The sequence below is a fragment of the Polyodon spathula genome, chromosome 12 (genome assembly GCF_017654505.1).
Source record: "Polyodon spathula isolate WHYD16114869_AA chromosome 12, ASM1765450v1, whole genome shotgun sequence".
Lineage (NCBI taxonomy): Eukaryota > Metazoa > Chordata > Actinopteri > Acipenseriformes > Polyodontidae > Polyodon > Polyodon spathula.
In genome coordinates, this window is record NC_054545.1 from 21,858,017 (window position 1) to 21,872,488 (window position 14,472).

The 14,472-nt window shown below is 38.6% G+C and overlaps 1 protein-coding gene across 2 annotated transcripts in view; it reads left to right on the top strand.

Annotated features, from left to right (window-relative positions):
• Positions 1–4,946, top strand: part of LOC121324321 (PH and SEC7 domain-containing protein 2-like) — a 280,349-nt gene extending 275,403 nt beyond the window's left edge. For both annotated transcript variants that reach the window (XM_041266042.1, XM_041266045.1), the window contains 2 exons: positions 1,069–1,212; positions 3,285–4,946. In XM_041266042.1, the coding sequence (XP_041121976.1) occupies positions 1,069–1,212; positions 3,285–3,491 (351 nt within the window). In that variant the 3' untranslated portion in view covers positions 3,492–4,946. The remainder of the gene's footprint in view (positions 1–1,068; positions 1,213–3,284) is intronic.
• Positions 4,947–14,472: the final 9,526 nt, after the last annotated feature.

The following is a 14,472-nucleotide window of genomic DNA, read 5'->3' on the forward strand; positions in this document are numbered from 1 at the left end:
ACTCCCTAATCCATGTACATGCGTTTCCTTGAATCCCAACTGCGTTCAGTTTGAGAATTAATCTTTTGTGCGGGACTTTGTCAAAAGCTTTCTGGAAATCTAAATAAACCATATCATATGCTTTGCAATTATCCATTATCGATGTTGCATCCTCAAAAAAATCAAGCAAGTTAGTTAGGCACGATCTCCCTTTCCTAAAACCATGTTGACTGTCTCCCAGTACTCTGTTACCATATAGGTAATTTTCCATTTTGGATCTTATTATAGTTTCCATAAGTTTGCATATAATAGAAGTCAGGCTTACTGGTCTGTAGTTACCTGGTTCAGTTTTGTTTCCCTTTTTGTGGATCGGTATTACGTTTGCAATTTTCCAGTCTGTCGGTACCACCCCTGTGTCAAGAGACTGCTGCATGATCTTGGTTAGCGGTTTGTAAATTACTTCTTTCATTTCTTTGAGTACTACTGGGAGGATCTCATCCGGCCCAGGGGATTTTTATTTTAAGAGCTCCTAGTCCCTTTAACACTTCTGCCTCTTGTTAGCCTGGCTCCCATCTCTTCATTTTCATTCCCATCATCAGTGGGCAAACACATTTGAACTGAATCTGGGTCCATCAAAGAACCGCACACCCTTGCAGTAGAGGACTTCCATGCAAAAGGATCTAATGACTTATAGCACAAAAGGGGCGTGCCAGAAGCGTCTATGACGAAGCCTTTAATGAATGGCTCTGGTCAGGTCTCCAGTATGTCTGTAAACAGAGAGCCATCATGTCTGCCAGTGGTAAAGTTTTTGTTTGTTTTCTTTGGAATGCTTTGAAGTAGGATTTGTGGCTTCAGATAAGGGGGTTGTAAACACGCTTGGTAAACAGCAGACTTTGCAATAAGCATTCTGGTTGTCAAAGGATTTAAACTTTATAGAAGTCTAGTTTGGAAGGATTAATATATTACAATATAATATACATTGTTTTTTCTCTCACAACACCTATAATTACTTCCCTGGGTTATTTAAAAGTATTATATGTAGTGTAGACTTCTGCACACTTGTGCTTCTGACAGTATTGTATTCCTCAGGAGGAACAGCTGAGATCCCACGAAAACAAATTGAAGCAGGTCGTTGAAGAAGTGGAGGAGCACAGCCTGCACCCTCCAGATAGAAACCTCAAATCCAAAGAGACCGAGGAATACCGGCTCCGAGAACACTACCTGACATTTGAGGTGAGATCATGTTGTATTACACAGCCTTAGTTATTGCTGTTGTATAAACATGAGAATAATGGGGATGCAGTTCATTACTCAGGGAGCTGATTTGCAGGTTACTTGGATGTGTGTACACTATTTACATTCAGGAGTCAAAACCTGGGACTTTACGGGGTGTAAAGAGGCAATTGGCTTGGTCGTGGGATCAGAGGACGGCCACTGAGCTTCAATTCTCCAGAGCTGTTCCCATGTCACTCGCACCCAACCACATTGTACTGTCCAGTTACCTAATCAGTTTCATACACAAGCAGATATACAGATGTCTCCATACACCCTCAGATTATGATGAACTGAGTAAATGCTGAAGGTCTGTCAAGTTTCAACACAATTGGACAAGTGTTTTTCAAGATGACACAGAGTCAATCTGACAGCCCTCCATATACCCACATTTAAGCGGGCTGGGGTCTGTAAAAAGGATGTTGGGATTAAATGGGCTCGTCCTGCATATCTGCATATTCATAAACCTGTTCCTTCCCGTCTGAACCTGCCAGAGCAAGCAGGTAGGACATGTAAACCAACCAAAATGCTTGACTGGGAGAGGAGACACGAACCAGTTAAATGTTTCTGATTGAACAGGTTGGATATTAGCAGCTGATGTTATGAATTCAGATTCAGAAAAAGAGTATGTATTTCTTTTTAGATGACCTTTAAAATCCCGACTAGCCAGCAGGGCCGGATTAACGCAGAGGCTTTAGGGGCTGCAGCCCAGAGCCTCAGATTCGGAGGGGCCCCAATATATATATATAATTTATAATACAATATCTAAAAACTGAATAAGTAGCGAGTGACTGTATGGATTGGAACAACATGTCTTTTGGACGAGCAGGGACTGCCTGATCATATGACTGGACCTGCGATCAAGTCACATGCCACTTTTATCAGGAGTGCTGCGGCTCAAGGTGATGCAGATCAGAACCTGTAAATGTCTGACAAAGCAGCACCGAGGAAGTATGAGAGCGAAGCTGAAAAGCTGACACAAATGTCAAAGCAAGAAAGATATGTTTTTAAAAAAAACACCAACGCTTACACGCTATTTTCATACAATACCAACAAATGTGTGTAAAGGTACCAGTACTTCAGAAAATGCATTGGAGAGAAGTGAACAGGTCACCCTAGATTACAGTGGGGCAATCTGCATGGAAAAATTTAAATAAGTCTTACCTTTTTCTCAGCCTATTTTGATGGTAGATTCGGGTTGTGTCTGTTTCCATGTAGTTTTCTTTTAGACTGAGAAATTCTCGTTCCAAATGCAAATAAACCAATTCATATTATAATACCGGAGGCTGTGTTTGCGCCCGAGTTATCGTACAGCTTTCTTAAACCGGGTTTTAGAAATGTCTTGAAACACAGCCTGCCTCATTTGGACCCCAAAAAAATACAAAAAGTACATTGTTCCAGTGTGTGCAGCTCTACTGATTCTGCTGACACAAATAATAATAATAATAAAAAAAAAAAAAACATTACATAAGAAAGCGCTGTGTACTATCCTTGCATTATTTGCTAAACATTTTTTTGCCTGCATATATATTTATTATAAACCTATTATACATGTACATATTCATAAGAGATAAGAACAACACATTTCCAGATAACTTGCTATTACGACAAAAGAGTCTGCACTTTGCATTTCACATTTGGTATTTGAAACTGCCAGTAACTAATGCTGTAGCCAATGCACATTTTCAAAACTGGAGCAAATGCAAACATTGAATCAGGTAAATCTGGATCAGCTAAGACTGAATAATTTGACATTAATGTTAATCGAGTGTGGTAGTAGTAAAACAGTAAAGGGAAGCAAATGAATATGCAAAGAGGGGCCCCCAAAACAAGAACATCCCGGGCCCCCATTAAACTGAATCCAGCCCTGCTAGCCAGTACATTTGAACAGCTTTCCTGTGTTATTTTTTATTGTTTCTCTCTGTTCCCTGTGAGTGATTGTCCACAGGCTGTATTACAAGGGAATTTGCACCTTGTGCATCTTTGTTCCCCCAATAGAACTAAGTGATCTCTCTTTTAATTTACCTTCACAGAAAAGCCGATATGACACATACATTAACCTCCTGAAGGCTAAACTGAAGGTACAAACTGATGATCTGGACAAAATTGAAGCAAGTCTTTTCAGCAACGAGAATGATGAAAGTTACTTAAGGAAGACACAGTCAAGTCCTTCGCTAAACCAAGGACACCTTTCTATAAACGGGAAAGCTGAAAATGAGATTGTGGAGCAGAAGTGTTAGAAAGAACACAGACCGCGCTGACATCAAACCTGCTTCAGTTCACAATGAGCACAATGAACTATGACACGAGACCCCAGCTGGGTGACTGTGTAACAGTTACCTAGCTGCAAACAGTATGTATCTTCTCTTTGTATTATGTGGGAAAATGGCTCTTTTTTAGTGCTTATATAAATGACTTTCCACTCATTCCAGTCTGTGTTATACAAGCACATTGACTGTTACTTTGTGTGCTCAAGGACACATGCACATTTCCAGCCAGGCTGCTCCTTGCTGTTGCAGCTGATTCTATTCGTGCTTGATTTACGGTAATTACTTCCAGTGCATGGCTTCTGGCAGCACAGAGACACAATTCCTTTTTTGTTTCTCTTTATTTCTTTTCTGAAAATACTGTGTTGCTTCCAGCACATCAGCTAGCAGCAGGACTGCAGTGTCACAGCTACCGATGTTTTAACAATAACAAAAACCAGTTGAAACAGAAAAGCACCACTAACTGCACCAAGAATGTTGTCAGCAAACTAAGATTAACAATTTACTGATTTATATTTGACAATTATTGCAAAGCAATGGGGCTAAATCCATGTATTTGTTTTTAACCATGTAGCAACATGGTGAAGAAAGAAAGTGTTAACAGCACTGAGTAAATATATAATTACAGGATAAACAGTCAGGCCTACCAAACAAACCTCTGATCTGGAACTGTCTTGCGTAAAAGCAGTTGAAAACCTAAAATTATTATTATTATTATTTTTTATTCAAATAGTATTTATTTTAGAATAAAGCTGATAGTTGTGTGTGTGCTACCCATTATTTGGTATTAAGGTTGATCAGATCCTCTACATTTTCTCATGTGTGTGTCGTTCATGGTATTTGATTTCCAATTCAGCATGGTTCATTGCAATATTATAAAATGCTTCTTGTTGGTTTCCCACAGGACCTTTGTGAGAAAAAAGATAAGAGTGAGACAAATGTGTTTATTGCACCTGTGCAAGCACCTTTGCTGACAATTGAGATGGGCTAGCTAAGTTAATTGCTTCTGCTAATGAGATGGATTGTGTTTGTCATCACAGGGAAGCTCACACATGCATTCAGATTGGGAGGGGTGTGCTGATAGGGAAGCTCACACTTGTATTCAGATAACTCTTAAACCCTAACTCTTAAACCATAACCCTTAAACCCCAACCCCTAACCCTAACCCAAACATACTGTACGTCTGCTCGTAATGGCCTTTAACCCTTTGCGTTCCTACGTAGGACCAGGTCTGACATTACAATGTATCCTTTCCAGACCCTGTCCGACATCATCAAAAAGACGTCAAGCACAGGTCTGTAGTCGTTTTTTCTTTGGAAAAAGCCGAGAAAACGTTTGAATGGCTGAGCAATAAACATAGCCCCTGCACCACAGAGATAACACGGACACAAACAAAGAAGATAGCTGCTTCCGCATCCAGCACTCAAAGAATATCATGGACATTTGCAGAGATTTTTGAGATGTTTATAGTAATAAAATAATGACTTGGATCGCATTATTGAGGAATTTGGTGATAAAACGAGTGATCAGGAGAGGATTTATCAGTATGCTGTGAAGAGGTATGTGAAAAATACAGCAAACAAGGGGTGGGGCTTGGCTGGAGATGCAGTATTGAGTGTCATTTTGCTATGCAGTGCCTTTTAAACCTGTTTTACTCTGGGGAAAAAAAAAAATTGACAGCGTGTGTAAAATAAACAGCACATGTGAAAATAAATTGGACCTGACGCGCCTGACAAGCGCTGAATAAATGGACCGCTAAGGGTTGAGGCCAACAGTTTACGATGTCAGGAATCTAACAAGTTGTTGGAGCTTAACCCAACCTGGGGTACAATAGAGTCCGTCTTCACAATTATAACAAGAGAGCTTGTAGAGAACTCCCAACCTGGGTTGCAATACAGAGAGTTTGTAGAGAACTCCCAACCTGGGTTACAATACAGAGAGCTTGTAGAGAACTCCCAGCCTGGGTTACAATACAGAGAGCATGTAGAGAACTCCCAACCTGGGTTACAATACAGAGTGCTTGTAGAGAACTCCCAACCTGGGTTACAATACAGAGTGCTTGTAGAGAACTCCCAACCTGGGTTACAATACAGAGTGCTTGTAGAGAACTCCCAACCTGGGTTACAATACAGAGTGCTTGTAGAGAACTCCCAACCTGGGTTACAATACAGAGTGCTTGTAGAGAACTCCCAACCTGGGTTACAATACAGAGAGCTTGTAGAGAACTCCCAACCTGGGTTACAGTAAGTCTGGGTTACAATTATAACAAGAGAGTTTGTAGGGAACTCTGATGCTCACAGTACATGGGATATGAATGACTGAGAAAGCCTACGAGGTAGTTTCTTTTTAAAAGGTATCTTTTAACCCAGCTCTTCATCTCAACCCATCCTTCCCAGCCACTAAAGGTTCTGTTTATTTTATATTGTATTTTTTTTATTATTATTATTATTATTATTATTATTATTATTATTATTATTATTATTATTATTATTATTATTATTATTATTTTGCAGAGATTGATGATTTGTGGAGCTGATAATATGTACTTTTTTTTTTCTTTTTACTGAATCTCGTTTTGGAATCTACATTATGACCTGTAAATTGCAATGTGCAAAATGATACTGCATTGCTAAGCAGATGCAGAGTTTGAAAGTAATTCTACAAACTAGTAAGCCACACAAGGAAGGGGGAGTCCTGGAATAGCCTTGATTTATTTGATATATTACAGCCACACGTGGGGGGTGGAGGGGGAGTCCTGTTACTACTCCTGGTAATTCAGAGAGTCTGTTACTGATGAGTCTCTCACTGAGTTGTTTATTTTTAAAAATGAAGAAAAAACTAGGGTGTGATTATGTTGGTGTTTTTTGAAGCCGTTGATGCATTTGAGGTCTTGACGGATATGATTGGTGGGAAATGTCTTTCAGTTCACTACAGTTGCTTCTGTTTTATTGAATGCCGCTTTTGAACTTCAGAGCCTAATTCAAGAATCATAACATGTTATTACTGTAAATCATCAGCTTTCCATTCTGAGAAGACCCTTCTTGTTATTACAGATGTGCAACCATATATAATCCAGTGCTTTAGGTAGTTTGCTGTTTATATGAGAATACAGCATTTGTTTGTTTGTTATATTCCATTATTCCTTCAAGAAGGCTATTTGTCTTTTGTATCAATTGCACTTTATTATGCTTTTTTCTGTTAGTTGTAATTTATTGTATTATTTATTGTTTGGTTTTTATTTTAATGGCATTTGTAAAGATCAATTTTGCTGGAGTCTTAAGTCATCTGTGATATATATATATATTTTTTTTTTAAATAAATTAGGGTCACTTTATATTTATTGATAATTGTATCCTAGGCATAAAGATTACATGTAAATGTGCTCATTTTGAAAGCATTAAACATGTAAATGCATAGGCATAGAGAAAGGGTACATGACTTGAAAGTAAACCATGCATTTCAACTATCTGACTGTGTTGACTCTGAGTTAAAGTCTTGTCCACTATACAGAAACTGTAACATGTATTCTTTACACTTCCACAAATGCTTAATAAACAATCCCACAGGGTCCAACATCCTCTGTCCACTTGGGTTGGTTTATCACTCAGCTATATTCAAAGCAGTGGTTCCTTTGTAAGGGCCAACGCAATCCATTGTAGTTGTACCATATTAGTTCCAGACTGTGCAGAATTATCACAAGCCGATATGTGTTACCACTGCTGGATCCAGACTGTGGCTTATCACATGCCAATATGTGTTACCACTGCTGGATCCAGACTGTGCCTTATTATCACAAGCCAATGAGTGCCACCGTTGTTAGTAATCTTGTGCTCAGCTGATGCTGCTGTCATGAAAAAATGTAACCGACAGACGACCGTATTGTGCTACGGTGGCCTGAATCACAGAAACCTTCAACACTGGACAATACGTGTCTGTTTTCACTGCAATAATGTGCTGGGAGCTTTGTGTGCATACAGGAGGTAGCAGGGCTGTAACATGGACAGGGTTTCCAGCAGAAAAATAATGCAGTCCAGACCACCTCAATATTTCGGAATGCAGATTTCTATTCAAAGTAGTACAGGCGTAGTGTTCATACTATGCACACAATATGCAGATAGAACAGTATCAGCTTTTCCCAGTTTCTCTATGCTCTGCTCTAACAAGAACTGACCACTAGTGCTCAAAGAATCTTCTAGAACAGGTCTACTCAACCCTGGTCCTGGAGGGCCATTGTCCCTCCTGGTTTTTGTTATAACTATACACTAAATGGACTAATTTGGTAAATTAAGCTTCTAATAAGCACTTAATTGGTCCAATTAAATCATTTACGGTACAGTTGGAGCAAAAACCAGGAGGGACAGTGGCCCTCCAGGACCAGAGCTGAGCAGCTCTGTTCTAGAACCTAGGCAGCAGTATCATGACTGTGACCCTTTATTCTTAAAGGGGCCATGTCCTGCTAGCCATCACATCACATCACATGCCTAAACATTTTATAAACATAAATACATCAACTACTTGCATTATTAGAGTTTGTCGTTAATTTTATGTGTCACATTTTCAGTTTTAATTCTACCACATTCCCCTTCAAGAATTTACTATTTTAAGAGTCTTTTATCAAAAGCATGCTTTTAAAAATGGAGGTACTTCCTGTTCTTCCCAGCACCTTACCACATCATCATTCTGTACCAGGACAAGATGAAAGCACAGAGATTAAGTTTGACATGTTTACCAAAAACACAAAAACGAAACATAAGATCGAAAAACACTTCCCTGACAATATACAACAGTGCCTATAGAAAGTCTACATCCCCTTTCAATTGTTCACCTTTTGTTGTCTTATAGTGTGGAATTAAAATAGTTGTTTTTTTTTCATTTATCTATACATCCTACCCAACAACTTCCGAGTGAAAAAAATATTCAAAAAATTTGTAGAAAATTAATTAAAAATAAAAACTGAAAAAGCTTGGTTGAAGTGTCCACCCCCTTGTAATAGTAATCCTAAATTAGCTCAGGTGTAACCAATTGCCTTCAAAAATCACACACCAAGTTAAGTGGTCTCCACTTGTGTTAAATTGTAGTGATTCACATGCTTTCAGGATAAATTTAGCAGTTCCTGTAGGTTCCCTCTGCTGAGTAGTGCATTTCAAAGCAAAGACACAACCATGAGCACCAAAGCATTTTAAAGGAACTCCGGGACAAAGTTGTTGAAAGGCACAGATCAGGGGATTGGTATAAAAAAATATCAAAGGCCTTGAATATCCATTGGAGCATGGTCAAGACGAGTATTAAGAAGTGGAAGGTGTATGGCACAACCAAGACCCTGCCTAGATCAGGCCATCCCTCCAAACTGGATGACCGAGCAAGAAGGAGACTGATCAGAGAAGCTACCAAAGAGGCCAATGGCAACTTTGCAAAGCTACAGGCTTTTATGGCCAAGACTGGTCAAAGTGTGCATGTGACAACAATATCCCAAGCACTCCACAAATCTGACCTTTATGGTAGGGTGGCAAAAAAGAAGTCATTACTCAAGAAAGGCCTTCTTGAATCCCGTTTGAAGTATGCAAAAAAAAAAAAAAAAAACACTCAGGAGAATCTATAGCCACGTGGCAAAAGGTTTTGTGATTTAACAAAACGAAAATTGAACTTTTTGGCCTAAATGCAAAGCGATATGTTTGGCGCAAACCCAACACAGCGCATCACCCAGAGAACACCATCCCTACTGTGAAGCATGGTGGTGGCAGCATCATGTTATGGGGATGTTTCTCATCGGCAGGGACTGGGCCACTTGTCAGAATAGAAGGGAAAATGAATGGAACAAAGTACATAGAAGTCCTTGAGGAAAACCTGCTGCCCTCTGCAAGAAAGCTGAAATTGGGACGGAAGTTCACCTTTCAGTATGACAACCACCCAAAGCACACAGCCAAAGCTACACCGGAGTGGCTAAGGAACAAAAAGGTACAGAACAGTTTGAACAGTTTTGTAAAGAAGAATGGTCAAATATTGTCAAATTTAGGTGTGCAAATTGGTAGAGACCTATCCCAACAGACTCACAGCTGTAATTGCTGCCAAAGGTGTTTCCACCAAGTATTAACTCAGGGGGGTGGGAACTTATCCAATTATGATCTTTCAGCTTTGTATTTTTAATATATAATTTTTTTCTCAATAAAACCTTTCCCCCTCAACAGTGTGAAGTATGGTGTGTAGCTAAGTGGAAAAAAAAATCCTCATTTAAATGCATGAAACTCTGAGGCACTGACACAACAAAATATGAAAAAAGTTCAAGGTGGTGTAGACTTTCTGTAGGCACTGTATATCCACTGCCTTCAAGTTCAGCCTATGTGTTTGTTTCTCCAGACAACTGTTTAAAACATGCCTCTCTCTTTCTGCCAGGCTGGGGTTGACAGACAGAGTCCCAATGTCAATCGATTTGATCTGCCTCTGCAGTCCTAACTGGGCCTGACAGTCAGTCCCAATGTCAATCGATTTGATCTGCCTCTGCAATCCTAACTGGGCCTGACAGTCAGTCCCAATGTCAATCGATTTGATCTGCCTCTGCAATCCTAACTGGGCCTGACAGTCAGTTCCAATGTCAATAGATTTGATCTGCCTCTGCAATCCTAACTGGGGCTGACAGACAGTCCCAGTGTCAATCAATTTGATCTCGATGTGCTTCTGCTGGAAGCTGATAAATCTGATTTCAGTTCACTCAATCCCAATAGCACTTTTACACTAGGAAATTGATTTTGCTCAGATCTTCCCCACTTTTATCACAGAATCCTTGTCTCCTTAGACTTTGAGTTGCAATTGACTGTAACCCTACTATACTGCAGACATGTATTCCCAGAATTGTATCCTCTCCATAACTTCTGCTAAATGCTGATTCCACGTTTTATCACAATTTGAGAAGTGGTTCTCCAGATATAAGTAACAATATGAAGTGTGACACATGTACATACAGACACCTCCACTACACCCCCTTTGCAGGGGATTGGAAAATAAAAATCAAACCACCCTTGTGCCAGGTTTCTCCTGTTAGACCTGATGTTATTTTGGACAAATTGGCCCCAGGTAGCTTGCTAGCATGGTGTATCATTTGTACAATCTTTATGAATAGAAAATAAAACTGTCTACAAATGCTATCAATCTTGATAGAGAGAGAACACCTGCAATAAGTCTGGTAGAATTACTGTGTGTGTGTGTCTTCCCTTCACATATTGCAAATTACCCTCTGGATTCCTAATCTTTATAAAAGGGGTGATTAGTCCTCTAACCAGGGGGAGTCACCTGCTTCAGGCTTGAGGATTAAACACATCAATCAAACAATCTAACCCATTATACTATCCAACAAATTAACAACATGTGATTTACACAATTACAAGGTCCCTGGATTACACAGTGTGGGCCCATGAAACACAAGAATCATGTTCGCTTTCAGAAAGCTTCACAGACTATTGATATTGGATTAACTGTTACAATCCATGAAAGCACAGAAAACACTATTCTCATTTTGTATTAGACACACAGAGGAGGGGCAATTGGGCAAGTTCTATTTTATTATGCATTTAAAATCTTACTACAGTAAGAATTACTCTTTGACAGCATTGTCAATTTAAATAAGGTTAACTAGTATTTGGGGGCTAGTAATCTAAAGAATGTAAATAAGAACTTATTTTTATTAATTCATTCCTATTAATTTATATATATATAATCATATATATAATCTATAATATATATAATAAGGATATATATATATATCTATGGAATATTATATATATATATATATATATCTATATTATAATTATAATATATATATAATGTTTTACTTTATAAATTAAAGAAATGCAATTTACCTTGGTCTTAACATGTATTACAAAATGAAATGGATTTAATTTCTTTGGAACGTTTCCTGGCACCACTGCATGGTTGTTGCATTTTGTGTATTGTTTATAAAAGTGTAGTTCTCAAGTTGAACCACTAGATGTCACTTCAGTTACTTTTGTCCCCATGGCAATATAGCCACATGGATAATGCAGAGCTAGGTGGCATAATACATAATACACATTTTATGTTTGCTTTGTTATACAGATTATTATTATTATTATTATTATTATTATTATTATTATTATTATTATTATTATTATTATTATTATTACTATTATTTATTTTTTGTGAAATAAGTTAACAATGAAGCAGATATCTGATAGTGAAATTGCACACAATACAGTACATAAGATAATTTATGCATCTCAAGAAAGAGCTCGGGTAGCACACTGCTTGAAGGTGGCCTCAGTATAAAGGCCACCTCATAGTTAGTATCACCGTTTTAGATTTCTGATTCATACCTGTGGACATACCTGTATACTACCGGCACCTTGCAAAGGACCATATGGACAGCTGGAAATAATTAATCAAAACGCATGGCTGAAGACGTGGTGCACACGGGAAGGCTTCACCTATCTTGATCATTGGACCACATTCTACAACGAGGACTATCTGTATAGACGGGATGGACTGCATTTAAATAACAAGGGAACCAGTCTACTCTGAGAAAAGATCCTCAAGCAGGCTCAGAAGCATTTAAACTAGAAAGGAAGGGGAGAGAAATCAATAAAAAAACAGAAGGGAGACCGCATCAAAACAAGAACAACAACTCAGGTAAGGCAACTATTAGATGTATTTATCTAAATGCTAGAAGTATCAGAAACAAAATTCTAGAACTTGAAGCTACTGCACTAATAGGTAACTATGATGTGATAGGTGTTACAGAAACGTGGTTGTCTGAGAGTGATGGGGACGAATATAAACATGTGGCAGGCTGGTGAGTGGATAGAGGCCCAGAGACAGTCTGGAGTTCAAAAAAATAACTATTTTATTATAAACACAAAAATGAAAGGGCACAAGGGCCAAAACAAAGCAATTTAAACACAAAATAAACAAAATAAAGCAAAAATACACTCATGAAAATAAAGGTTTCCAGGCTGGGCAATGCCTTCACTGGATTCAAAACATTCACAAACACCAAAACACCAACCTGCTTCCTCAGCTCTCTCCTCCCAAATGAAAAGCAGAGGCCTCCTTTTATGTCAGGTGGCTGGGTGCTGATTGATTGTTAATTAAACTAATCATCTAATCAACCCCAGCCACCTGAACACAATGAACCAAGGCAGGTAGGGGAATTTAACCCCATCCCTGCCAATTTCTAAAGAGCAGAGCTGTGCTCTGCCACAATACACTTTATAGGAAAGACAGGCAGGACAGAAGAGGAGGAGGGGTAGCGCTATACATAAGAAACAGTCTTGAAGCCCAGGTGTTTAACCTGGACAAAGAAAATAAAACAGAATCAATACTTTACAGAGCATTAAAAAAGGACCAAAAAGAAAGTATGCAGAAAGAGTACACAGAACTGCAAACGCAAGTCAAAAAGGAAGTTAGAAAGGCCAAGAGAGAAATAGAAATGAACATTGCTAAGGGAGCTAAAACCAATTCCAAAAAGTTTTTCCAATATTACAACAGCAAGCGAACATTCAAAGAGGAGATTAAATGTTTAAGAGATACAAATAGCAAAATCATAGATGAAGAAAAAAAAATAGCAAATATGTTAAATGATTACTTTTCACAAGTTTTTACAAAGGAAGATACGGACAACATGCCCCACATGTCATCCAGTTCCTATCCAGTTTTAAATAACTTTAGCATAACTGAGGCAGAAGTGTTAAAGGGACTAGGAGCTCTTAAAATAAACAAATCCCCTGGGCCGGATGAGATCCTCCCAGTAGTACTCAAAGAAATGAAAGAAGTTATTTACAAACCGCTAACCAAGATCATGCAGCAGTCTCTTGACACAGGGGTGGTACCGACAGACTGGAAAATTGCAAATGTAATACCGATCCACAAAAAGGGAAACAAAACTGAACCAGGTAACTACAGACCAGTAAACCTGACTTCTATTATATGCAAACTTATGGAAACTATAATAAGATCCAAAATGGAAAATTACCTATATGGTAACAGGGTCCTGGGAGACAGTCAACATGGTTTTAGGAAAGGGAGATCGTGTCTAACTAACTTGCTTGATTTTTTTGAGGATGCAACATCGATAATGGATAATTGCAAAGCATATGACATGGTTTATTTAGATTTCCAGAAAGCTTTTGACAAAGTCCCGCACAAAAGATTAATTCTCAAACTGAACGCAGTTGGGATTCAAGGAAACACATGTACATGGATTAGGGAGTGGTTAACATGTAGAAAGCAGAAAGTACTGATTAGAGGAAAAACCTCAGAATGGAGTGTGGTAACCAGCGGTGTACCACAGGGATCAGTATTAGGTCCTCTGCTATTCCTAATCTACATTAATGATTTAGATTCTGGTATAGTAAGCAAACTTGTTAAATTTGCAGAAGACACAAAAGTAGGAGGAGTGGCAAACACTGTTGCAGCAGCAAAGGTCATTCAAAATGATCTAGACAAGATTCAGAACTGGGCAGACACATGGCAAATGACATTTAATAGAGAAAAGTGTAAGGTACTGCACGCAGGAAATAAAAATGTACATTATAAATATCATATGGGAGATATTGAAATTGGAGAAGGAATCTATGAAAAAGACCTAGGAGTTTTTGTTGACTCAGAAATGTCTTCATCTAGGCAATGTGGGGAAGCTATAAAAAAGGCTAACAAGATGCTCGGATACATTGTGAAAAGTGTTGAATTTAAATCAAGGGAAGTAATGTTAAAACTGTACAATGCACTTGTAAGACCTCATCTTGAATATTGTGTGCAGTTCTGGTCACCTCACTATAAAAAAGATATTGCTGCTCTAGAAAGAGTGCAAAGAAGAGTGACCAGAATTATTCCGGGCTTAAAAGGCATGTCATATGCAGACAGGCTAAAAGAATTGAATCTGTTCAGTCTTCGACAAAGAAGACTACGTGGCGACCTAATTCAAGCATTC